The sequence below is a fragment of the Podarcis erhardii genome, assembly GCF_964252035.2.
Source record: "Podarcis erhardii genome assembly, chromosome: 3".
Classification (NCBI taxonomy): domain Eukaryota; kingdom Metazoa; phylum Chordata; class Lepidosauria; order Squamata; family Lacertidae; genus Podarcis; species Podarcis erhardii.
Window position 1 is genome coordinate 65,585,733 of NC_138507.1, and position 26,382 is coordinate 65,612,114.

At 39.3% G+C, this 26,382-nt stretch overlaps 1 protein-coding gene and 1 long non-coding RNA gene across 8 annotated transcripts in view; one reads left to right on the plus strand and one right to left on the minus strand.

The window, feature by feature from the left end:
* STXBP5 (syntaxin binding protein 5) overlaps positions 1-26,382 on the plus strand; it is a 119,743-nt gene that overhangs the window by 34,273 nt on the left and 59,088 nt on the right. For 6 of the 7 annotated variants that reach the window (XR_014154462.1, XM_081854324.1, XM_081854326.1 and 3 more), the window contains exons 5-7: positions 454-588; positions 9,055-9,118; positions 13,909-13,992. Coding sequence is in view for 6 of the 7 variants with exons in the window: in XM_081854324.1 (XP_081710450.1) it covers positions 454-588; positions 9,055-9,118; positions 13,909-13,992 (283 nt within the window). In the remaining variant the exon portion in view is untranslated. Of the gene's footprint in view, positions 1-453; positions 589-9,054; positions 9,119-13,908; positions 13,993-22,215; positions 22,282-26,382 lie in introns of those variants that run through there. The other variant, XM_081854329.1, reaches the window with a different exon arrangement.
* The window catches only part of LOC309337680, a 318,963-nt gene continuing 294,766 nt past the window's right edge, over positions 2,186-26,382 (minus strand). Inside the window, exon 2 of the long non-coding RNA XR_014154478.1 lies at positions 2,186-2,381. This is a non-coding gene — a long non-coding RNA (uncharacterized lncRNA). The remainder of the gene's footprint in view (positions 2,382-26,382) is intronic.

Consider the following 26,382-nt stretch of genomic DNA (forward strand, 5'->3'; position numbering starts at 1 on the left):
TAAGTGGTTGTCTTTAGCTCTGATTTTTTTGGGAGAGCAGAAATGTCCTGTATTCTCTTGCAGAATAATTCATCATGGATTTTCTAAGTTGTTTCATTCGTTATTTCTCATGTTTGTATAGGAACAGCTCTTCATTTCACCCCATTTTAAAGGCATAGAGACCTAGCATTCTATATGTGTTGCAGATGAGCAGTTAGTGTTCCCGTTGTGTGTGTTAACAGAACGACACATTCATAAAACTGTTTTGGAGATACGGTTGAGAACTAATGATCTGTTATTGAAAAGCAGAGACCTAAGTTAGAGAAAATTTGATTTACCTGGTTGTGAATTAAACAAGCTTTTGTGAGCATAAACTCTAGACATGAAGTGCAATAGTGTACCTTCCTTGATATTTATTGTCAATTTTAGGGTTTAGATAAGGTACATTTTTTAATTCAATTTTTTCTCTTTCAGGATAACATTTTGCCATATGCCGTTCCAGAGTAAATGGCTGTATGTGGGCACTGAAAGAGGAAATATACACATTGTTAATGTGGAGTCCTTCTCTCTCTCAGGCTATGTCATCATGTGGAATAAAGCCATTGAACTGTGAGTATGGTTTACGTGAAAATAGACGTAATTTATTTGGGTATCATTCTTTTTGGCAACTATATCCTCAATTGACACAACACACAAAATGTAGATGTGTTTCCTTTTTTGGTTGTGAAGTCCTGTGAAGCCCTGGTTTCTGACCTGTTATGTGTATATGTATTGATACCCAGCATTAGTCATACAGTGGTGCTTCGCAAGACGAAATTAATTCGTTCTGCGAGTTTTTTCGTCTTGCAAATTTTTCGTCTTGCGAAGCACGGATTCCCATAGGAATGCATTGAAAATCAATTAATGCGTTCCTATGGTCAAAAAAAGTCCAAACAAAGCCAAATTTGGTACAAAAAGAGTCTATTAAGTGCTCTTTAAAGTCACACATACTGTAAAGAGCATTTCAAAAATTGAAGGAACAATAATTTAAGTTTCTAAACATGACAGAAAAGCATTTAAAAATCACCAAAGTGTACAGTACTGTACATACATTTTCTAAGACTCTGGGGGACAACTCGAAGAAGGTTCCTCTTCCACTCTTTGCTTCTTGCTGAAGAACCTGTCCATGGTCTGCTGCTTCATCCGCCTTTTCAGCACCTCCCTGAAAGACGACATGACCCTCGTATCAAAAGTGTTCGCAAGGTCAAGTGTCAGGTCCTTGTCAGGGTGGTGCCGCTGTGCAAAAGCTTGCACATCTTTCCACTTCTGGCAAATGTCCCTTAGTTCTTTGGAGGACAGCCGTTCCTCAGTTGCTTCCTCCTCTTCCAGCGAAGAGGATTCCAGATCTCATCTTGAACCGGTCAAACCAGCCTCTGCTTGCCTTGAAGACTTCTGGCTCGCCTGAGGTTCCTGGCTGTTGCCGGACGAGGTCTGCGTGCAAGGCCTTGGCCTTCTCACAAATAACGGCCTCAGTCACTGTGTCCCCTGCACGCTGCTTCTCTTCTAACCAGATGAGCAGCAACTTCTCCACCTCCTCCAGAACAGCTGGGCAGTTCTTCACGATCCTGGTGACTCCCTTGGCTACATCAGTTGCAAGGATCTTCTCCCTCATCTTCAGGATGGTCCTGATGGTCGATGGATTCCTCCCGTACTCCCTGGCGAGGTCTGTCACACGCATTCCACCATCGTGCTTCCGGATGATCTCCTTCTTCATTTCCAGCGTAACCTTCTCCTTCTTCCTCTCGCCGGCCTCTGCAGCAGCAGTCTTCTTGGGCCCCATGGCAGCACAGCTCCTACCTTCACAAACCCAAACAAAAAAAATCAGTGCTTCACATCCAAAAAATTCAAAAGCACCAAACCTCCTAGAAAACACATAAGCTTCCAGATTCTTGCAAACCCCTTCTCAACTATTCCCCCAGCCACCCACCACACAGAAATCCAAACCCAGAAATCTTTTTTTTTTAACAACAGCAGAGTGCCCAATGGTCACAAAAAATCATAAAAATGCAGAAAAAAAAACAAGCTTCCAGATTCTTGCAAACCCCTCCCCAACACCAAGTCCTTGAATTCCAAACACCCCAACCCAAAATCCAAAACCCCCCAAAAAAGTTTTAAAAGTTTAACTTACCAAATGGCTGCAAAAGAAGTTTTGGAAAAGCTTCAAAAATCACCAAAGTCTTCAAAAACCTCAAAGAAGGCTACCACACCGCGTGCTATGAGTTGCTCCTCAAAGTCAAGTCGCAACTGCACCTCTTCAAGCAATGCACCCTGGGTATTAACGGTTTTAAGAAAAAGGAAACAAACTTGCAAGACGTTTTCGTCTTGCGAAGCAAGCCCATAGGGAAATTCGTCTTGCGAAGCAACTCAAAAAATGAAAAACTCTTTCGTCTTGCAAAGCAACTCAAAAAATGAAAAACTCTTTCGTCTTGCGAGTTTTTTGTCTTACGAGGCATTCGTCTTGCGAGGTACCACTGTACTCAGTGTAGATAAATTAAAATAAAATGAATTTACCGTATTTTTCGCCCTATAGGACGCACTTTTTCCCCTCCAAAAATGAAGGGGAAATCTGTGTGCGTCCTATGGGGCGAATGCAGGCTTTCGCTGAAGCTTGGAGAACGAGAGGGGTCAGTGCACACCGACCCTTCTCCAGGCTTCAGGAAGCTATCAGCAAGCCTGGGGAGCCCGTGGGAGTTCCCACAGGGCTCCCTAGGCTGTGGATAGCAGCCTGCTGCACAGAGCGTGGGGTGCGCTGAAGCCGCGGCTGGGGGGGGGGGAATAATTTTTTTTCTTTATTCCCCCCCAAAAAAACTAGGTGCGTCCTATGGGCCGGTGCGTCCTATAGGGCGAAAAATACGGTAAATAACCAAAAAGCATTGGTGTCCATGGATCTACTCAGTGACTTAATTGACTATCTTCCTATGTTGGCTAAAGTGGTAGAAATTTCCTTGGAAAATAATAGTCCTACTGTTAGAATGTGTGGCACATTGCTATCCTATGGGTTTATTCAGAAATAGTATGTCTCTCTGCATTCATTGGATCATGCATTTGATCCGTAGTGTAGCCAGCTGTAGGGTTACAGCCTTAGTCATACAATGTAGAACACAGAGGAATTCGATGTAACACTATGGCAATCATTCCATCAGCTTTTTAGCTTGCCAAATGGAAAGAGCCACTCTGTCCTCCCTCCACCTGCTGTTCAGGGTGGGGGGAGGTCTCATGCCCTCAAGCCAGTTTGGGGTGGTGTGGGAAAAGAAGACGAGGAAGACCCAGTGAATTGGTGGAAGTCCTTGTGCAAGCTTCTGCTAGCAGGACTTGTTAGTTGAACCCTGGCCATGATCCTAGTTTCAGCATGCCAGCAAAGTAATATTTTAAACATTTGGTATGTCATTTAGATAAAAATATATTCAGTACATAATGGAATCCCTTGAAGTTTTTTTTTTAAAGCACTGATAGTGTTTGTAGATACACACACACACACACACACACACACACACACACACATACACACACTCACTCAGTATACACACACACACACACACACACACATTCAGTATATATTTGTTGAGTGTCTCAGAAATTATGCAGATTGGTTTCCCTTGAATATATTAACAGGAAGGGATCTACCCATACCCCTCCAGCTCCATTCTTCTCATTCTTTTGATATTTAGTGAAGTATGATTGTAATCTGGTACACTGGTTTGCTGTTCTTATTTCATACTGCAACTCTGTATTATTAGTTTTTCTTTTTTCTGTTATTGTTTTTTCTGTGACTGCATGCGTTTGTGTGCAACAGTAAAATTCAATATCGTTTAAAGGGGGGAGTATAGAACAGGCTGCATTTTTGGACTAAGCATAGTTTCTCAAACTTCTCTTCCATTTAGTTTCATATATGATAATAAATATTTCCTGAGTCTGACTCACATTTGTTTCATGTTTCCTTACTTTTAATAAACTCCATATACCACTTGATGGCATACAACTGCTAAGTGCTTTACAAAAATATAAAATAAAAGGTTAAATTGATTGATAAAAACACTTTAAAACAATTATTTAAAAATATTCAAAAGATAGCTAAAGTAAGCAGTAACTAAAAAGAAATAAAACAAATGTAATTCTAGGCTTCATTTTGTTCATTTAACTAAACTCACTTCTCATGTAATTTTTAAAACAAAAAGTTATTGAAGAGCTAGTGAGTTGAGACTGATTCATGTTGCTGCCTAACTTAGTAAGTATATTTTTATCAGACTTGCTTGGAACATATTTCTGTATCCCTTTGAAACTTACTGTTCAGAAAAAAATGGTATTCGGGAATACCAGTTGTGAAGAGAAAATATGACTGTAGGACTGGGTGAGGGAGGCTCTCTGCATTGTGTCCTGTGTCCAGGCTCTCATCTGCAAGAGGATAGGCTGCTGTCAGTACATTCGAGTTGGCCCAGAAACTAGCATGTTTTCAAAATAAACAAGAGCACATCTTTTTATTCTAGGTCAGAGATGACGCTTCAGGCTTTCTTAGTGGATCTCAAGGTTCTTGTAAAAAAACAACCCCTAACTGTAGTCCAATACATACAAGCTATTCAGTTAGAATTAAAGAATTCTGAGTTGAGGAATTGGTTTGATTATCAGACCTGAACTGAATGCATTATTTGTGCCTTCTGGCTGCCTTCCCTATTTTTCATCATTTTTAGCAGTTCAACTTTTTCCCATTGTTTAACAATCAGGAAGCAAAAAATATTTCCAATTTGCTTTAAATCACCCAAAGAAGTGTTAGACTGCAGTTTAATTTTTGACACCCCTTCTGTTGGTAGTGGGGTGCCTTTAAAAGGTACTTGGGAAGGGAACAACAGAGATTGTATCAGAGCTTCAACAGAAAAGGCAGACCTTCCAAGTGTCTCTATTTTCCAGGGACATCCCTGATTTAGAGAAGCCGTCCCGGTTTCTGATTTCATATAGGAATGTTCTGATTTTCCTTAGGATCTCCCTATTTTCATTGGAGAAATGTTGGAGGGTGTGGAGTTATCCGACCCCCGAGCCATCTGAAGGCAATCGTGTATAAGGAAGGTTTTTTTAATGTTTAATTATGTTTTTATATATGTTGGAAGCCGCCCAGAGTGGCTAGGGTATAATAGTAAAATTATCACTATGGAATGGGACGTCCCTATTTTCATAGGAGAAATGTTGGAGGGTATAAAAAGGCTTACTAAGGGAGAGTAAAACCAAAGGCAATTTATAGGTTAACTTTTGCAAACCAGACCAGACAAGGAGGGGAATGAGAAGGGACAGTAGTAAGCCCAAGAAGAATTTAGTGTCAGAGGCAGGCACCCAAAACCAGGAGCTCCAGGGTTCAGTTAGACTGAGTTTATCCTAGTAAGGCCGCTCTCTTGAAACCAAACTAAGCTATATTAGAAATGAACAATATGAAAGACTAAGGTAGTCATGGAAAGATGATTTATCAGTGAACAAAGAAGATTTTTGAATATCCTGTTAGTAGCCAGTTGATAAGTGATAGTGCTGTCTTGATTGAATTAGGAAGTGGAGGAAGATAAAAGTTTCCATTTGCTTTTGCTAAACCCGTGAGTTCCCAGGCCAGCATGTAGAGGGCTGGGGTATTCTTTTCCATTTGGTATAATGTGGGAGCCGAAAAATACACTTCTAATTTGTTAGACCTTTCCAGACAAAATGGAGACTTTTGAGCCAAGTTGATATGTTGGGACTCAGAACGGTGAACTCTGTCAACAATATGTCTTGTCTCAGTCACTGGACCGGGGCTGTTATCTTGCCAGTTTTTAAACACACCGTGCTACCCTTAAAATAGATTTTACAGCAATTTGTGAAAACACTGAAGGACTTTACAAGTAGCCTATTCAGATGTAATTTAACACCCTTTCATTAGTAGCATTGTCTTCCCAATAATTTTGTTCGTAAGGTTTTGATGACTGTTCCTACTCCTCCATTCTCCATGGGAAGTCCTCCACTTAGGAAGCCTATTCCATAATTTCATATTGACATGCATTATCACCTGAAGCCAGTGTCTTTTGTTCAGTTTCTTGGATCATTGGATTGCTTTTTTGGTGTAATAAGTAAATTTGTCTGATTTTGCTACAGGTGGTTAAGGAAACAAGGAAAAAAATGGAGCCAAAGGGGGGAAAGTCCTAGATGTTAGCTTATGTATTAGGAGCCAGCAGTATTATTGTGGAGGTTTTTATTTTGTGGTATCCAGTGCTGAACCACTGAGGTTTCACTCTCAAAATCTGCTCTGGTGTCGCCTTCAACCCTCTGGAGCTGATTGGGGGGAGAGCCTGAAGGGGAGAGAGTTTGATTAGTGATCTGATTAATGCAACAATACTGCATAGCCAATTGTTCATTTCCCCCCAAGTTTTAGGCTAAGTTGCCCTTTATTGTTCAAGTTTGATTATTCCAGTAGATATTGATTATAATCAATAATTATCTATGCCATGACTGGGTAAAAGATAAAAGTGTGACTTAATTGCTTTAGTCTGTTTCATTCATGCATGCATTTGTCTGGGGGCAGGGGAAGATTTTCATAGTTGGTATCTGCCTGAGTCGTCGTGAAAGCATGGCACATCAGCTGCTAGACCCTCACAGGCGACGTTGCTTTGCATGTTTCCTGAAGAGAACCCCCCAGAAAATATTGATTCTTACCTGAAAATGAGTTGTGTTGAGCTCAAGTGAGGCTTGCTTCTAAGTAGATATGGCAATAATTGTACTGTGAGACTGGTTTCCTGGTGGCAATTTAATAGAGCACATATTTAGCATTTCTAATTGGGAAGGTCACCTGGTTATTGGTTTAATTTTAGTTTGGAAAATACAGTCAAGATCTCACTCAAGTAGCAGAACTATGTCTGGTTTGTACTGCTGCATTTATGGAGCTGAATGTTTCAGCGTGCAAGGCAGTTCCTTTACATAGACAACTGAGCTAGATGTTTGGCAAAATGCCAAGCTACAGCTCTTCTCACATGTCTGAGAGAAGTTTTGTATAGAAGAGAATTCAGTCATGTGTGCTCTCACATCTTTACCACCTAACTTGAGTAGGTAGATCTAGATCTAGTAAGTGCTAGATCAGCACCTAATGTGTGACTTGTTGCAGCCATATGGATCTTTGAAGACTCTCTGGTTAAGGGCTTTTTAAAGGAAGGTTTGAGAGTCCTGTCAAGCCTAGAATTGTGGCATACAGTGATGCAGATCTTTTGAAAATTGTTATTCTACCCTAAATCAATGTTGATTTCTTTAGTTTAATCTATGGCACTTTACATAGAACAATTTGACAGATCTATAGCTGAGGAGTTCATAACCTTGCACATGTGTTTTGATTTACTTTTAGTAAAAACGACAAAGTATTTCAGGCTAACTTTATGCTGGATGAATATCTTAAAATATTTCCAATAGGCCAGTGGTTCCCAGTTGGTGGTCCACAGACCCCAGGAGGTCCACGTAACCCACCCAGGGAGTCCATGGAACTATTCACATAACAAAAACTACCATGGAGATATCAAAATTTTCTAAAGTAGGGGTTCCATGGCTTGATTTTTCAAAAACAATACTTAGCTAATTGGGAACCATTGCAATAGCAAAAAGTATTTGAAGTGGAGTTTGTTGAGGGAGGGGGCATTCGGTAAAGTGGACAGAGACTTGATTGGCACATAACACTATGCCAAACCTTAGGGAAATCAGAGCACATGGGCACCTTCAGGAAAAAAATTGTGGCTGATTACTCCTTCCCTAGTCTGGCTTAGCATTTTGTGTGAACCTGGGTTTTTGGTTCTTGTAGTTTGGCAGCAGGAAAACTGAAAAGAAGAAGCCACTGTTTTTACTGTGAGTATCTACATGCTCATGTGTTGTCACACAGCCATGTTTTGGCGTAGCATTACATATGAACTTGGACTTACTTGGTTCAAATATTAGTTTCAAACAAAATGGAATCTTCCCTGGAAATTTCTTTACGTACTTTCTAGAGATAGTACCTGAAAGAAAGCTAATTACAAGTTAGATTTTAGATTTCACTACTATTTCAGTTGCTCAACTCATCCTGTTTGGTGTTTACCATCATATTACTATTTAATTTTAAGAAACACTACAATTCTAAACTCAGAGGAAAAAATTCACTCAGTCACTGTTTTAAAACAGGTCTCTGGAAGTCACTAAACTGGCACTGTACATCAAAATATCATCATATCAGAGTTCTTTGCGAATTGATCTATTTCCTGAGAATGCTGAGAGTGCTCTTAGTTTCTAGCTTCTCTGTAGTCACTCCATTTCTATTACTGTTTATAGCTGCTTCTTTTTAAACACTGAGTAACTATTCTCGTGAAATTGTTACAGTGAGTTTGTTTTCAAGTATTTTTATGGACCCTGAAGTTTTACTAGTTAAGTTGATAACTAATCTTTCAGAGATATCTTCTATCAGTACAAGTGCCATGGAACTCTGGACTTGCATGAATACATAATTTCATTTAATAGGCATTTTCTGTAATACTTCATGGAAGTTTATCAGTCTGGCATTGCCAAATTATGATGCAGTTTTCCACTAACAAGTATTGATTAGTCTTAAATTCTGTCAGCCAGTGTGATTTTAAAGAGTTTAGTTGTTCATAAATGTGATTAGAAATGTACTTTGTTACATTTTTTAGTTTTGGGAATACTCAGACAATTTTGTACTTTTTTTAAAAAAAGGTTTCTCTTTTAAAGACTTCTAATTCTATGACACCGAGTTTACACACTGAGAATCAATATCATGGACAGCACCTAATGAGTCCCATCGGGGGAGCTATTATTAATAATAATAGTTTGAGTTGTACCCACTACAATAACTGTTCAATTTGTAAAACCATTATTTTCTAAGTACCTCAGTCCTTTCTAACTGGACATACTTACCGTAGTCTGTAATATTATGTGCTTCTACATAGCATGGGCTTTTTCACTGACATTGGTGCCTGCTTCTTTGTGTCGATATTTGTGTATTTTGTGTGCCCCCATTCCTGTTCTTAATTTGTAAAAAATACATATTGATTATATTTTCAGGTCATCCAAGTCTCATCCAGGACCTGTTGTCCATATTAGTGACAATCCAATGGATGAAGGCAAGGTATGTTAAAACTTGGAAATGAAAAAAAAAATTGTTTAAGAGTTGAATTGTTTCTTAACATTAACTTATTTCACTTAGCATCTCTGTTTTGGATGCTAATAGTTTGTAAAACAATGTGAGGTGTCAGGTGCATTAGTGGCAATGTCCGACTTCAAACTGTAATATTTTGTTGGGAAAGACTTTGATCTCCCTAGGTGAGAGAGGTACGGAAAGTGTTCTTGTGTTGCTCTGGGTGAGAGATGGCTTTTTTTGTTTCTATTCTTCTTTTTCTTCTTATCCATTGGACTTTCTAATGTTGAAGTGCTCTTATTCAACAGAGCTATCTTTTTGTGCATGCCTATTGGTTGTTGCTTGTTTTATTGAAGGGAGAGTTAAGTGGATGGTGTGGTACAAGGAGAGTGTGAATGCTTCCCGATTGGGGGTGACAGCATGACTCCTGAATTCTTGTTTTTTATCATGTGTTAGGGGGTTTTTTTTGTAATAGTTATGAGATTTTCTTGATATATGCTGCAGTTAGGTTTTATTTTGATGTTGTGTTTTGATGTATTTTGGTGTTTTGTATAGGCTTCAATTATATGGTATATATTTTATTTATGTGCTTAGTTACATAGTTCTGAAATCAATTGTTGCTTAAACTGTGGAATTTACTTTTATTAACATTAGCAACAGTTTTGAATATGAAATTACTGCATTTTTAATTTTTATTTTCGTTGACATACATAAACTGCTTAGAGATTTATGTTGAAATATGCATGTTAAGTAAATACGTTTATTAATAATAGGAATAGAATTTGGAAGTTCTGGTGAGAACCATGTTTAGCTGTAATTATCTGTGTCAAGATGCCCTTATCAATAACTATTTGGATGAAGTGTTATATATTCCTTTGCAAAAGTGGCCACACAAACACACACCTGGGGAAATGTGTAGACTGCTTTGGGAGCCACACAGGGGTCACTGCTGTGGGCTAATTGAAGCAAAAAAAAAAAAAAAATCCAGTGGAGAATGGGTAAAACAATTATCCTCTTCATTACTTTTATACTATAAAGCCCTCTTCCTCCACTGAAGGACATGATAGGGCTTAGAAACCTATTCTTACTGAAAAGATAAGGTCCTTATTGTGAATTAACATTAAAAAAGGTTTATGTCCATCCTTCACGTTTCATTCATGTATAATTTTGTGCTCTTCTAAGAACAACAACTGAAGTGCCTTGTCATATGTCCAAGAGACTGATCCCCCAGAAAAACGGTAGTTAGTGGCAATGAAATCATCTCCAGCATCTGGACTATTATGCAAGCATCACTATTGGATGTTCATAAGTAGTGGCTTATGACACAATGCTGTTTCAAAATTATATGTATAAAGCATACATAGACATCTTGCCAATGTAAACTCATACTTATGACATTTTAGTGACATTTTTAGGCAGTATACATAATTTGTATACAAGAAAGAGATCTAATTTTCCACATTTACTGGATTAAATGGAATTTAGTACTTCAGAATGCTTTTTTTTAGTAGGATTATGATATAAATCTTAAATGTTAGAAAATCCTCTCGATATTCTGATACTAGGATTAAAAAGGGATCTTAAAGATATTTCTGTGCAAATGTGGGCGGGGGCCTTACATAATAACAGTTTTGACACGGGTGCATACCAGATTGGTGAAGATTATTTCCAAGCGGCAGGAGGCATTTTATGAAGTGTGCAGTAAAGTTACGACAGATTTTCCTCTTTAATACCTTTGCTGTGAAAAAACATGACTTTTTAAAAATATATCGGTTCTTTTAGAGTGACTTTTTAGGACTCTAGGTTTCCAGTTTTGAAATTTTTACGTAGTGGATTTTTAGAATGGCTTAAAACTATTTTTCTCCCTAAATTATTCAGTCAAACATACATTCTGTGTTTGTATAGGGTATAGATGGAGGATTATCTGTGTCTTCAGTTACAGTTCTCATGCAGATGAACATACTATCATGTATTGCTTCTCTCCGTAATAGTAGAAGATGATAGTCGGAAACGTTTATTTTTTAGAGTACCACACCAGTCAACCAACTAGTTTGATCCTGATGCTGCCTTCTACTCTTATTTTTTGATCCTTGCCTAATAGCTGACTGTTGTACAGGGGAATCCCTGCTTAGGCGAGGCTTCCGTTCGTGGCCACTGCACACATCAGTAGGACGTGCGCAAGTCCTTCCCGTTCTGCTCCCACCCCCATTCCACCCCCTTTTGGCACCAAAAATGGTGCATGTGTCACACATGTGGTGGTTATGCGCAAGTGGGGAGCTGCCTGTATTTCAATTCAAGACCTGATTACTTTTGGTGGTCTGGTTTTATATTTCATCTGTGAAAGACTGCAAGAACTTCTAGTTCAATACCATGTGCAGTCTCCATGCTAAAAAGTAATATTCAAGTCGATGTAATATGGTCCACCTTAAATGTACACAAACTACAAAAACAGAATAATTATTTTTGAGTTCGCAATAAAGGAGCATTGCACAAAATTAAAACAAACCACTTCAGGCACAGGTGAGATATTTTATTTCAGTTTTTCTGTGTCTTAAAAGGGCAAAATGCATATTAGAACTGTGTCTTAAAAACACAAAACAGCCACTTTTCCTGTTACATAGTTTTCATCATGCAGTGTGGTTTTTTTTTTTAGATGGAGTTGCATTTGAATATTCCTGTATTTGTACAGTCTAGGGTGTATCTTTCTGCATATCTGAATTGGTTCTTATTTATTTACATTAGGGTCAATCTTTTCCTTTGACCCTTTTGGTAGTGAGTCATTTAGAATATTCTACGTTTTAAGTCCAGTTGCAATGTGATAAGTGGCAGGTGACCCTGCATACTTGAAGAAGAGGAGGAAACAAACCATATTGGGGAATTTAGTAATAGTAGTAGCAGCAGAAAAACATCTACTTCTGCTTCATTGACTATGCAAAAGCATTTGACTGTGTCAACCACAGCAAACTATGGCAAATTCTTAAAGAAATGGGAGTGCCTGATCACATCATCTGACTCCTGAGAAATCTCTATGTGGGACAAGAAGTTACAGTTGGAACTGGATATGGAATAACTGATTGGTTCAAAATTGGGAAAGGAGTATGACAAGGCTGTATATTGTCTCCCTGCTTATTTAACTTATATGTGGAATTCATCATGCGAAAGGCTGGGCTGGATGAATCCCAAACTGGAATTAAGATTGCCGGAAGAAATATCAACAACCTCTGATATGCAGATGACACAACCTTGATGGCAGAAAGTGAGGAGGAATTAAAGAACCTTTTAATGAGGGTGAAAGAGAAGAGTGCAAAATATGGTCTGAAGCTCAACATCAAAAAACGAAGATCATGGCCACTGGTCCCATCATCTCCTGGCAAATAGAAGGGGAAGAAATGGAGGCAGTGCGAGATTTTACTTTCTTGGGCTCCATGATCACTGCAGATGGTGACAGCAGTCACGAAATTAAAAGATGCCTGTTTCTTGGGAGAAAAGCAATGACAAGCCTAGACAGCATCTTAAAAAGGAGAGACATCACCTTGCTGACAAAGGTCCGTATAGTTAAAGGTATGCTTTTCCCAGTAGTGATGTATGGAAATGAGAGCTGGACCATAAAGAAGGCTGATCGCCGAAGAATTGATGCTTTAGAATTATGGTGCTGGAGGAGGCTCTTGAGAGACCCATGGACTCCAAGAAGATCAAACCTATCCATTCTTAAGGAAATCAGCCCTAAGTGCTCACTGGAAGGACAGATCGTGAAGCTGAGGCTCCAATACTTTGGCCACCTCATGAGAAGAGAAGACTCCCTGGAAAAGACCCTGATGTTGGAAAAGATGGAGGGCACAAGAAGAAGGGGGCAAGATGGTTGGACAGTGTTCTCAAAGCTACCAACATGAGTTTGACCAAACTGCGGGAGGCAGTGGAAGACAGGAGTGCCTGGCGTGTTCTTCACAAAGAGTTGGACATGACTAAATGACTAAACAACAAGAAGTAGCAGTAGTATTTATACCTCACATTTTTCCCTGATAGGATTCAAGGTGCCTTACAGATTATAATAAGAATTGATAAAAACATAAAAAAGAATAATTAAAAAACCAATTAAACATTAATAGAATTAGGACTATATACATATATAAAATCTGTTTAAGGCATACAAATAATTGCAGCAAAAGCATTGCAGAAAATCAAATAAGGACTCAGGTAATTTATTTTTCCTAATCAACCTTGTATCACGTTTTAAGATTAGTGTTTCTTCAGGGTAATAATCAGACTATGCATGCAAAATAATTCAGTTCACTACACTGCATCTGCTTCATATAAATGGTTTGCCACAAGCTGGGAGTTTCAGTCTGTGGTGATCTTTATTTCCTAGATTTAATACCTCTGCGTGTTCATCCATGGGTGGATTCATTTAATTCGATTGAGACTGAAGCAACCATGAGACTATTTGTCTGTCTTTTTCTGACAATTCAAGTGTACTTTAAACAGTCTTTGAAATTGCATATCATAGTATCTGTATATTTCTTTTATGTCGGAATAGTCTGTCAGTAGGCATGTCCTAAACACTGGGTTTAGTATTTAAAATATATTTCATCTTTTGGTGTCTCTGATAGTATTGTTACAGTTTTAGGATATTGTTACCTTTTAGTATTATGCTTCTATAATTGTCCTTAACATTTGCATTTTAATCCAGAATTTTTTAGAATTGAATCACATGTATTCAGGTACTAGAAATAACTCATTTTCATTCCCAGAAAATTAATATTTTCTTTGGTTATTTATTACAGCTGTTGATTGGTTTTGAATCAGGAACAGTAGCATTATGGGACCTCAAATGCAAGAAGGCAGATTACAGATACACACATGACGAGGTAACTGAAGTTATTAATCTGGCAGGTTTTTGTACTCATGATATTAGAATTAAAGCAGTTTTGTAGTTTAACATTAGAAACATAGTTATTTGCTTGTGTTTGTCTGGAACGATCTCCCCCAACCTGTTGCATTTAACATGTTTTAGCTGTGCTGACTGGGATTGACAGGCGTATTCATCCATAACATCTGGAGGGCCTACAATTCTATGATTCTATTCTATATGTATACGAGTTACACAGATTCATACATTAACATGTTGAAGCATTGCTGGAAAAAAACTTCATAAGATAGCAACAGATTTGGGAATAACGTTTCTGAGGTTGCTAAACTTGCACGTGCTATATGGACTTCAGTGTAGTGTGTGTATTTAATAGTTCTTAACTACAGCATCTGAATGTTAATGTTGAAGACATGGGGAAATGGGGGTGGAGAGATTAGGAGAGAAATGCAGGAAAATGTCAGAGGTTTGGATAGACCAACCTCCCCCCTCCCACAAGAAAGTGGCTACAGTAAAGATTGCACATGTATGCTTCTCTCATACTGCTGTATGGTGTCATGTTCATCAGGCTTCAGTCTAAGCAGTTTTTTTGCCCTGCAAAAAGGGATGGATAGGGAGATTGGCTTCTAAAGTGACTATGGAAGAGGGTTATATATTTTTCTTAGCCCAGCTATCTCTATACTTTGGTGACAGAGAGAGGCTATATTTCTGTACAGTTGAAGCAATCAAGGGTGTAGTAAGGGTGCAATTACACTCAGGTGAAGCATTCTCTGATGTCTCTCTATCCTCCAATGATGTGGAGGGATGTCAGGGTAAACAAGTAGCAATCCTTGCTTATCTGCTTCTCACTCCCCATTCCCCACCCCAGTTCATTACAGGTTCCCAGTTTGGTTTTTCTAGAACCTCAGAAAGCATCTGTATGTGTCTAAAGTGTGGAGTGGACGAGAAACATAGTTTCCTCCTATGATTAAATGTGTATGAACATCAGAAAATGAAGAAAGCTTTAGCAAACCATTATGTGTTTAGGTTCAGCAGTGACTAGTTTGGGCCAGCGACTGTACATTTGCATTTTAAATGAAGTGACATTTTTAGATGTGGTGGAAAAGGAACTGATTATCTTAAACACCATAATTGACTCATCCATTCTGCTCTCTGGATTAATGAAGTAGGGAATTTGAAAAATGCTTTTCTGTTAATTGTTGGCTATGTGCTTCTAGGCATGGTTTTGGGGAGCAATTGGCACAAGGAGAATGGGGATTAAACATGGCCATAATTTTACTGATCACAACATATTGGAGTTTGGCGCAGCAACAGGCAAGAATCTGTATCGGGCATACACATCTCCCAGCCCAGCCCACCTACTGGGCAACCATAGCTGCTACTGTGAGTCCTGCTATCAACCTGGGTGTGGGGCAGCCATTCACCCATCTTACCCCTCTGAGCCTAGAGCCATAGTCTTTAAAGTGCCATCTTCAAGACCCCACTGGGGTCCCCTCATAAGCTTCAGATCCTGTCCAGTGCACTGCCCCACTCAAAAAAACCTGATATGGCTGAAACATAAATACAACTGCTTCCTCTCTTTGAGGTAGACAAAAACCTTTCAGCCTAGTTAGGCCAATTAAGACAGTATAATGTCTTTCCAACAAATGTCCACAGCAAAATCACACCTAGGAAAAGGAACATGGGTTGGAAAACTGACAATTCCAATACTAGTGCTATAAAAGGCAAAGGGACCCCTGACCGTTAGGTCCAGTGGTGACCGACTCTGGGGTTGCGGCGCTCATCTCGCTTTACTGACCGAGGGAGACAGCGTACAGCTTCCGAGTCATGTGGCCAGCATGACTAAGCCGCTTCTGGCAAACCAGAGCAGCACACGGAAACGCCGTTTACCTTCCCACCAGAGCGGTACCTATTTATCTACTTGCACTTTGATGTGCTTTCGAACTGCTAGGTTGGCAGGAGCAGGGACCGAGCAACGGGAGCTCACCCCGTCCCGAAGATTCAAACCGCCGACCTTTTGATCGGCAACCCCTAGGCTCTGGCTTAACTCACAGAGCCACCCACGTCTGAAGACATCTTCAATTTTGACTGATTCTAGTTCTCTCCAGGTATACTTCAGAATTCTAGCACCCTAATCCATGCAAACAGTGGTTCAGACCACAGCACCACCCACGTCCCTATAGCCTGGGCTTTATTTATACCATAGGAATGGACCAGCAGGAATAAATTCTCACGTTGATCCATTTCACAATCCTTCCCCCTGAGGTCAGGCAGGCTGTTGATTGGCCTCCAGAGTCAGGCCAAGTAGAATGCAGTGTGGCCAACTACCCAACCAGGGAGGGAGACCTCCCCGCAGCTTTTCTCCATGTCAGTGGCACAATGCTGCCTCACCACAAAATGGTGGAGAGATGGGGATTCTGTTTCTGTTTTTTTGTAGTACTTAGGTTATGTAATTGTATCGTATTCTTATTACCAACTGCCCTGGATTATATTCCTATAAAGGAATACCATAAATAAATACCTCTCGACAAGTTCTCTTCTGGTTCATGTGCATAAACTTTCAGTATTCTGATTACACTGCTGACTTGCAGCTATCATCATAATCCTCTCTTTTTTAGTCACTTTACCTCATAGCTTGGGACACTGAGAACTGCTTCACACAGCACTGCATATATCCTGTTTGGTACTTACTGCTGTAAATGTGTAAAGGGAAAACATGTACAAGACTGAACTTTTTTATTGCAGTCGAACCATTTCTTTTTTCATTGGGAAAAAGAATATATATATTGTGATGCTGAATAATGTGTGAAATAAGTATTTTTCAATATTCTAGGAGTCCTCAATTCAGCTGTTGTGTTTATAGTATCCTAAGATTAATACTACGGTAATTATAGTTTAAAAGTCTGCAGTCTATGCAGGAAGTTTGGATATGAAGAAGGGAAATAGGAGCGCAGTAAAATGACAAATTGAGCCCCTATGGTTACTTTTTTCTAATAGTTAAATAAGAAATCTATATAAATAACATGTGAGCTAAAAGGGGAGATGTTTTTGGTTTTTTGCTGTGTATTTAAATTTCGCCAAAGACAGGAATTAGATTCATCCTTGATGTAGCCTATGAGGAACAAAGCCATGGGTCATATTCTCCATTTCCATTCACCGTTTCTTTTGTAACCACAAAGAGAAGCTTTTGATTTTCAAGTAACCACAGTTCCCCTTGGTGTCCAAACGTGGAAAAACTTGTTTGTTTTCATGACTAGAGAGAACAAATTGGTTTAGACCCATGATTTCACATCCTGACTTGTTTTCAAACCATAGTTTAAACAAACCCCCATTTTCTAAGTTTGTATATTGTGAGAAATTTCAACTAAAATAGAAAGCAGGAGCTTTGAATCTCCTTGCAGGCACAAAAGAGGTAAAGTGAGGAGGTTCACCCTCATTTTTTTTATAGCAGGAAACTTTAAATTCTAACTTGTCCTGTCTTCTTAATCATCAGATAATTAAACTTTGTTTTTCTAAAATATAACTTTTTGGTTGCAGAATATTGGGCTTCTGATTACATATTGTCATGCATGCCAGCTATGGAAGCTAGAGTAGCTGTAACAATGCAGTCTTTGGTAATAGACTGTTATTGCATACTTCTTTTTTTGACAGAGTCAAGAATTTCTTATGCTATATTTACTCTACAAAAAATGTGACACATAACTATTTTACTACTTCATTTCACATGTCTTGTTCTATGTAATGTCACAATTCTGTGTGGGATTTCAGATGCAATTGAAAACTGCCTTAGTAATGAGTAATTTTAAACTTGCAAATGAACAGTAGAAGCAGCCTATTTGAAGGGTATCCTTCCTATTTCTGTTTGGATGCATGGTTTCTGGTAACATTATTTGTACTTAAAGTAAAAATAAGACAGCTATTGAATCATTGGCTGCTATGGATTCTTACTTCATGAACATTGGCTAAGGGCAGTTTCAATATTCTTCCAACATGCAGATTGCAAAAAAAAAAAAAAAAAAGCCATACAGTATCTAAGAAAGTGCTCATGTGAAAGTGGTAGTAACATTTGTAAGTTTTCCTTGTTATATAACTGAGTGTTGACTGTGGACACTTGTGCCAACATAACCCTTGCGATGACCAAACTGTTGTGAATATATTTGGCTTGGATCCATAATGCCCCCTTCCAATCTGGGCTATTTTATTCTGTATTGTGGTATTAAAATGTTCCTGTCTTAGAAGGGGAGAGGAGTAGAGGAAGGAGGCCCAATATGTGCAGCTAGGAGGAATAACACCGTTTTAGAAAACTGATCATTTTCTACCTGAAGTGCTTTATTATATTCAGAGTGGCATCACTACCAATTTATCACACAAGAGCAACGCTCCAGCAGCAATAAGAGCTCTAACCTGGAAGCAGTTTATGAATATTTGTGGTGCTGTTTCTAATCTGCTTGTTATCCCCACAGTAAATTTTGGCAAGTTGGACTTATGAGTTATGCTGATAAGCAGGGACAAAGCTTAGCAAATACCGCATGTTTATCCTTTGGATGAAGATGCTCTCAGGTGGGGTATGAGCTCCCTCTAGCACTTGAAGGCAGGATTGCCGCTGAATTTGAGAGTTTTCCTCCCAACTGACCAGCCCCCAGCAGTTTTTTATTCCTGCCTTTGTGCTGAGATGTCGTGTCCCAAACTCTTCATTCAGCTTGGCTCAGACTTATGTCTTGACTGTGTTTGTCTGTGTACCTGTGTTTCTGGAATTTGTCTTTGTGCTGTTGGTATTGCTTGTTTTTTTTTTTTTAAAAAAAAGGTTGTGTCTGTCATGTTATTTGTGTGAGGCAAAAGCTAGTGTGAGCTATCTCTCATTCTGAGTTTGGGGTGTCTTGCGTAGTTTAGTGTTTGCATCTTGCAGGGGTATTTTGTTGATTGTGGGGAATTTGGTTGTTATTTCCCACTACGTTTTTCCTTCCTCTCTGGCAACATGGTTGTTTCTTTTTGACTTTTTCTTTTTGGTCATATTGCTTCCTTTCCCCCTTTTCTTAGATAGGCAGCTTAGTGGTCTGTGGCTGTGTGAGGAATTTTTAACAGCTGCTCTGTTCTCCTTCCTGCCATTTTTGAAGCCCCACCAGAGCTCTGAACTATCAACCACAGCAGATCTGCGCTTAGTTACCGTAGATCACCTATCCTGCCTAGCAATGGCCAGCAACTACTGGATTATGGTTCCCCCATTGGTTCCAGGCAATTTGCTGCTGCAACTTTGAGGAAATAGTGGGCCATGGACAAGAAAACACTGCTGAAGGCTAAAACCCTTATGGCAATGTATAAGTCTCTGCATTTCTCAGTTGGCATCAACTTCTGGTGTGCAGGGCTCCAGCTCTGAGTCCATTCTCATTGGGTGAGGCTACTACCCTTCATTGTGTCCCAGGTACTATAACTGTTAAGTCATGTAGCTGAGAGAGCCTCTAAAGCTGCCATGTCAAAGGCAGCCCACCAAAAGGAGTCTGGTCTAATTTCCCGCTCTTTTCTTCAGGCTTGGTTACACAAATATCAGTACAGGTAATCAAAACTGTCAAGTATGCCTAGTGCTTCATCTCTACTGCTATTTCCCCCTGACATACTATTGGCGTGGCTCTACCTCAGGCTCTACCTGAATACTGAAAAGCTTCAGCAGTTCAAAGAGGCACTGTTGTCAGACTTATATAAAGACTTACCTGGATCTGTCCAGCAGGCTAAACATCAATTTCCATCTCTTTGATATCCTGGAGTCCTGAATCAAAGAAAGGGAACTCTCCTTTCTGGTTTATTGCAAAAAACAAAAACAAAAAACAAAAAAAAACCCCAACCCCGCAAAGGACTTCCTATTCTTTCAGCTGCTTTGATTTACTTTCTGGTTGCCAGGGCTGTCATTCCCTGAGGAAGTTCCTCTCAAATTGTCTCAGGAGGTTAGAAGTAAAGTTTCCAGGTTTTCATGCAGTGCTGCAGGGCTTAGCAATTTCAAAGTGTAAAGACCTGACCAGTTTTAACAATTGAAAGACGTTGTGGACCCTGCATTAGATCTGTGAGAGACTAAATGGGACTGGAGTGTTGTTTCTGAATGCAAATAAATGAAAGAAAGAAATGGTCTCTAATAGACTGTTTTCAGGTCAAACAATGCCTACACTTATATTGTAAGGCCATGGCAGTACAGGATCTCAGTGCCCCAGGTGAGAATCAAAGCCTCATGGAAGAGCTGTTTCTGCTCCCATTCTGTTTCAGAAACTGGTCAGCCCGGAGTGGAATGAAGCTTTATAGTGTAGTCACTTGTATGTAAGGCTCCTGCCTTAATGGGTGATGTACATTCCCTTTACCCAGAGTTCCTCAGCTGGATAAAAAGGATGCTAATCAGGAATTTGGGGAGATTGCATCAGTTACACAGGAGGTATTCATAAGACCCCCAAACAGGAGTTAAGGTATCATATTTCTTGTTTTCCACCCCTAAAATTTCAGGGGCCAAGGAGTGAAGCTACTTGATTGTGTAGCATAAACACTGTCGCATCAGGGTAATCTGAACCGCCAGAGTGTTCCTACTGTGTTGAGTGGTTATAAAGTTATTTCCTCCAACCTTTTCACACTAGAGATTAAGTGTGCCCATTCCAGACAGGGATATGAACCCTTTGGTTAGAGACAGGGGATAGTCCTCAAGCTGAGGCGTTTTCCCACTCTTTTTCTGAAGGCACTAGAATATTAGGTTAAATGTTTCTCCTTATAGACCTGAATCTCCCCAACCTCTGAAGAGCCAGCAGGGTGTTGCCAAGGTAACCACAGACAAGTCTGTTGACTCCTCTGCAGGGCCACTTTCAAATTGGAATATGAATTGCTTCATGAGTTTGCATAAGGATCCAAAGGTTTTCTCTAAGAGATGGAGGCATTTCAAAGAGTTGCAGCACAGAGCCTCAATTTCCTTTTCTGACCAGCTGCAGTCCTAAATGAATGCATAGAATTATCTTATGTATCCATGAGGAGTTTGAAGGGGTTCCTTAGGGGCTGGCCATGTAGATACCCTGTTCGGTGAAATTAGAAATGAGTTTGTCTTTTTTTAAGTTTCATCAGGCTTTAGCCGTAGCCATCACTCACTTTTTGCCAGGGTTCATTGGCAAACCAGTTCATTGTTTTAAGGAACGCCAGGGATATTCACCTTCAGTAGAGATTAATTCTCTCTACCAGTTGTAAAACTTAGCAAATGTTTACCGAGGATGACAGAAGTTTTTTCTACCTACATCTAGGCAGTTGAGTAATAAAAGAGGTACAAACTTTAAATGAAACTGTAATAATAATAATAATAATAATAATAATAATAATAAATACCCCACCCATCTGGCTGCGTTTCCCCAGTCACTCTGGGCATCTCCCTTTATTCCTTTATATGTCAGGTAAGTCTTTTGGACAGTTTTGGAGAGGAGAAGGTCTCTAAGCCTTCTATTAGTCCTTGGTGTCTATTTAAACTGCAATTTAAGGTTACGATCACTGTCACGGTGCTTGTTTTCATAGCAATGCAATACTCCGGCTGATTTCAAAGCCTTCAGGGCAGTTGTTATTGAAATTTTCTGATGTCCTGTAGTAATGCTCTTTCTCCTATGAACACAGGATATTGAACAAGTATCCCTATCCCCACATTCCAGTGGTTCAGATACTTAATCAAAAACATTGGCTATTACCGGTAATTCCATTTTCTTTGTTGTTTACATATGTAAACTTATGGAGGCTGAGTTGTGTAGCTATAGTATCTTTTCCAGAGTTGCCCTTTCACCTAGCAAATTAACATTTTACAGAATAGTTTGTGAAATAAGCACAGTAGAAGGAAACTAGTAGTGATGCTGTTATTGGTTGTGTGTGATGTTACATAACTTTTTTCTGTTGCTTTTTGTATGCTTATTCACTGCCCAATAGTCCTTTTTCTTTTGAAGTTACATACAAACAGTCAGAAACCCACTTTTAGGCATATGGAAATCATCACGACTACTAAGATGCTAAATTGTTCTCAACTTGTTTAATCAGAATGACATTTAAAGACAAATACCAGTTTCTGGTATTTCATTCTAGATGCTGCCCCGGTAACCATGATTACTCCAAAACGAGGAGCATATTGGCTAATTTAAGGGAGCATTCTATAAAAGAGAGAAAATATTTTCCTTTTTTAGGACATCTTATGACGAGTCTTCAGTCCATTCAGGAGGCAGAAGCCTATTTTTGATGTGTGATGTCACTAATGTGGCCCCCTGCTGTAACCCCAAGACTGGAATTTGCCCTACACCCAAAGGTTAGTGAGTGTGATTAGGCTAGGAGTTAGTTGCATTATAGTTGATAGCCTCATGGGCAGTCAGTGTAGTCTATAGGAGCAGACTTTGGATATGTTTTTCTCCCTAGAAACCCTATAATTTTTTTTAATCGTTCTGAAAGGAAGGTGGGGGAACTTCTGAATTTAAATATCAATACATGTGGTGCAAGTTGGAAATTTCATTTTCTAAAGCTGATTTCCAACATGATTTGCATTAATGTAGTACCCATTTTTAAAAGACAGCAAAAATGCAAGGATACTTCTGGAGTTCCTCTCACACAAATGCTGAGCACTCTAGGTGTGCAGATACTCAAGGATTCATTCTCACAATTCTATGAGAGTAGCACTTTGGAATTTGTGGATTAGAGATTGATTTTTCTCAATTTAAAAATACTAGTCTTTAGTTGGAAACAGAGGTTTACCTAGGGTTCCTTGTGCCCTTTGCAACGAGCTGTATTGGCACACACACACACCCAGAAGAATTGCAACTTATTACCAAACTTAAAACCATGGAGAGACCTGGTCTGAACAAAGACATTGGATTCTTATCTCATTATACATGACAAAGCCATTTTTCACCTTCTCACCCCTTGCTTCCTCCTGTAAGACCTATTGCAGTCGTTAAGAGTCGTCAACAGGCTCATCACAGCTATCTGCCAATCACCCATTCCCATCACCCTTCTGAGTAATACCCCTCCCCACCTTCTCACTATATAGAAGGGTCTGGTGACTTCTGTTTCAGTGTATCTGAAGAAGTGTGCATGCACACGAAAGCTCATACCAAGAACTAACTTAGTTGGTCTTTAAGGTGCTACTGGAAGGATTTTTTTTATTTTGTTTTGACCCCAGAAGAAAAACACTTTACCACAACAGCCGAATTAAAAATTACTATGTTTTACACAACCCAAGTACTCAAAGCATCTGGAGTGAGGGTGAGGTAAGGAGGAAGGGCAAAAAAGTCTGCACACCTTTCTACCGTGGTGCGAGAAGGATGGGGAACCTCTCTTGCATTTGAGCTGACCACGATCGCAGCAGCAGTGCATCACTGCACGCATATACGCCATACACTCCATAGTCTTGATAGGTGAATTTTGGGCCCCCTGGCAGGGGCCGGGTTCACCAACCCCTAGGTTTGCCTCTGCTTGGAAACAGAGGGTGGAATATATATAACAAGCACGTAAATCAATATTTTATTAACGATTGAGTTGTATTATTTTTAGGGTTTTCTACATGTCTGCCATAATATCTGTGTGCAAGAGGGACTCTGCTAGTTGAGTGGGATGTATCTTCATTACTGATTTCCACTGGAAGTGGATGCTTTAGGAGACGTTTGTGAATTCTTTGAGTCCCAAATCTAATTCTGGTTTTGTGCCAGTGTGAACAATGGAAACATTTACATTGTATTAATGAATGGTTACTCTGGTGTCAGTTATTTAGCACTAATAATTCTACTTAAAATTTGAATATTGAGCAAAATTTGTAAAACATATCCAGGTAGTTATCTAAAAAATATTGTGGCATAATAGCTAGTGAACTTGCTACCAACATCCCTACAATAATGGCAGGTCCGTGAGACTACCTCCCCCCCCCCCGGGTTTTCAATCAGTGACACGCTAAATAATCAGCACTGCCTTTCCCCCTCGTTAGTTCCTCTGAGTGGAAGCAGGTTACCTATTGTGAGTAGGGTAAAGGTTTTGCCCATGCTACCACAGTATTCCCTAGGGACAGCACTCAACTGTTCTCCAAAGGAATGAGTAACAAATCAATCATAGAAAAAATGTGAGAGCAGTAAAATCTGATTAAGTTAACAGCTTTTATAAGAAATAGATAAAATTATCAATTGGAACTAGATACATGGCAGCTGTTAACAGTTTACATAAAAATAAAATTGAAAATATTGGTTGTGGAGTGCACATTTTTGTGAAGATATAATCTATAGAATGAGAAAAAATGGTAAGTGTAAATAAGTTGTTTCTATTTAGTTGTTTCAGTGTTAAAATTAAGGCATGTATGAACATTGCTATTTAACTGGTAATGTTATAACCAAATCTATTTTGGTATGTTCTCATGTAATTTTTCAAATATAGTTAAAGCTGAAAAAATAGCAAATGGAGCATTTTTCATGGGCTCAAGTAGTGCCTTTGTATATGGGCTCAAGGCATGTACTCAGCAACGTTGGGGAAGAGGCGAAATCTCCCGCTCTCCCAACCTCTAATTCCCATGTTTCAGTGTGAATTTTTGCCTTCTGCAACAAAGTCTGCCTGATGATAAAAAAGGGGAGGGGCAACACCAATCAAGAAACACTTTTTACACATTACATCTAATTATGTGCATCATCCACCATCTCAAATAGTGGTGATATTGGATGTTAATTTTGTTTATTTTCATATTTGATATAGTATGCATATTCTTACATAAGGATGTTTTAATATTCAGTGTTCTTAATATAGTACTAGTTATCTGCTTCAGTTATCCTGAAGCAAGTATTCTTTGAAATATGTTGGGTCTATTAGATAGCTAAATAAATTCTTTGAACTTTCCTTTCCCTTTTTTCATTTCCTCATTACTGCCCATTTGTGTTGAGAACTGATGAAAATCTCTTTTTTACAAGTTGTAGTCCTGCAGAAGGAAAACCCAACGATTGACTATATTTTTATATTATACACAGAAGTTTAATAAAGTCTTATGGGCTGTACCTCTGGCAGTGGCATCAGTGATGGATAGGAAACTACCTCCTTCATGCAGATTTGCACTTGTTTCACACTTAGAATACTGATGTCACAAATGTAAAAAATAAATACTTGTTTTCCACTTTGCAAGGAGCTTGGTTCAAGTGGGATAAAATTCTTTACTTTTCACAATCCCAACTGAATCCAGCTCCTCAGTCTGGAGAATGACAAATAGTTTCAAAATGCACCACTTCTTTCACTTCCAAAACTAGGTCCCCAGTTTGGTGGGCATGTATCTTGGATGCAGTGCCTTCCCTGCTTCAAATGGTTCCAAGCATTTCTATCTCTTCCTATTCGTAGAATCTTATAGTTGGAAGGGACCCAAGGGTCTTCTAGTCCAACCCCCTGCAATGCAGTAATCTCGACTAAAGCATCCATGACATTTCCATGAGACAAAGAATGTTGGGAAATGCCTATTGGATATATTGCCCAAAAATGGGGTGTAGGTGGAAGAAGGTGCTATATATTGCAGGGACCCGAAGGGCTACAGTTTGCATCTTCTCAGCTTTCTGTGTCAGCCCTGCTAATGGGGTCTACTTCACTGTGGTTAGGAGTAGCAGACAGGTTTTGCCCCCACAGATGGATTGCACCCAAGTGATGTGCTTTAAAATTTATATATCCAGCTCATCATCACTGAAGAGGAATGGAGCACTGTACACTTGTAGAAGTTGAGTAATTGCAAACCAGGGTCTTAATTTGCAGTTGGTATTATTAAAGCATATAGGTTGAAAAGCTACCCAGATTCCTGCTTTTCCCCCACCCCGGTTGTCTTCTAAATTACGCTGTTCTTGCTCATGAATTGAGGAAAGGATCAGTTGTCAAGAAGCTGGCAGATAACAAGCAATATTTTCATGGTGGGAAGTGTGAAGTGGTGGGATTTGATTACAGGTAGTAGCAGTGTTGGTCTGCCATAGTCGAAACAAAATAAATAAAATAAAATAATAATAAAATTCCTTCCAGTAGCACCTTAGAGACCAACTAAGTTAGTTATTGGTATGAGCTTTCGTGTGCATGCACACTTCTTCAGATTTTTGATGTGTAGCAGAAGGCTTGGCTTGGCATCTCTTCTGCCCAAAGCTCCAGGAAATGTATTCTTAAGTGTGCTTTCTGTTATCAAAGAATCATTTAGAACAAGTTCACAAAGGCAGAACAGGAAAATACTTTAAATTTCCCCCTTAAACTTTATGGCGTAAAAGGACCGTTTACAGAACTGTGCAAGCCCCAACAGTCAAAGTGCTGTGCGCCAGGGCTTTGAGATGCAAATGATCAGTAGTGCCTACAAAACCCCCTTTGGCCCAGTCATGTCTTTACTTGCCCTACACCTGACGTGATATAGGCCAGTGGGTGTGGCCTG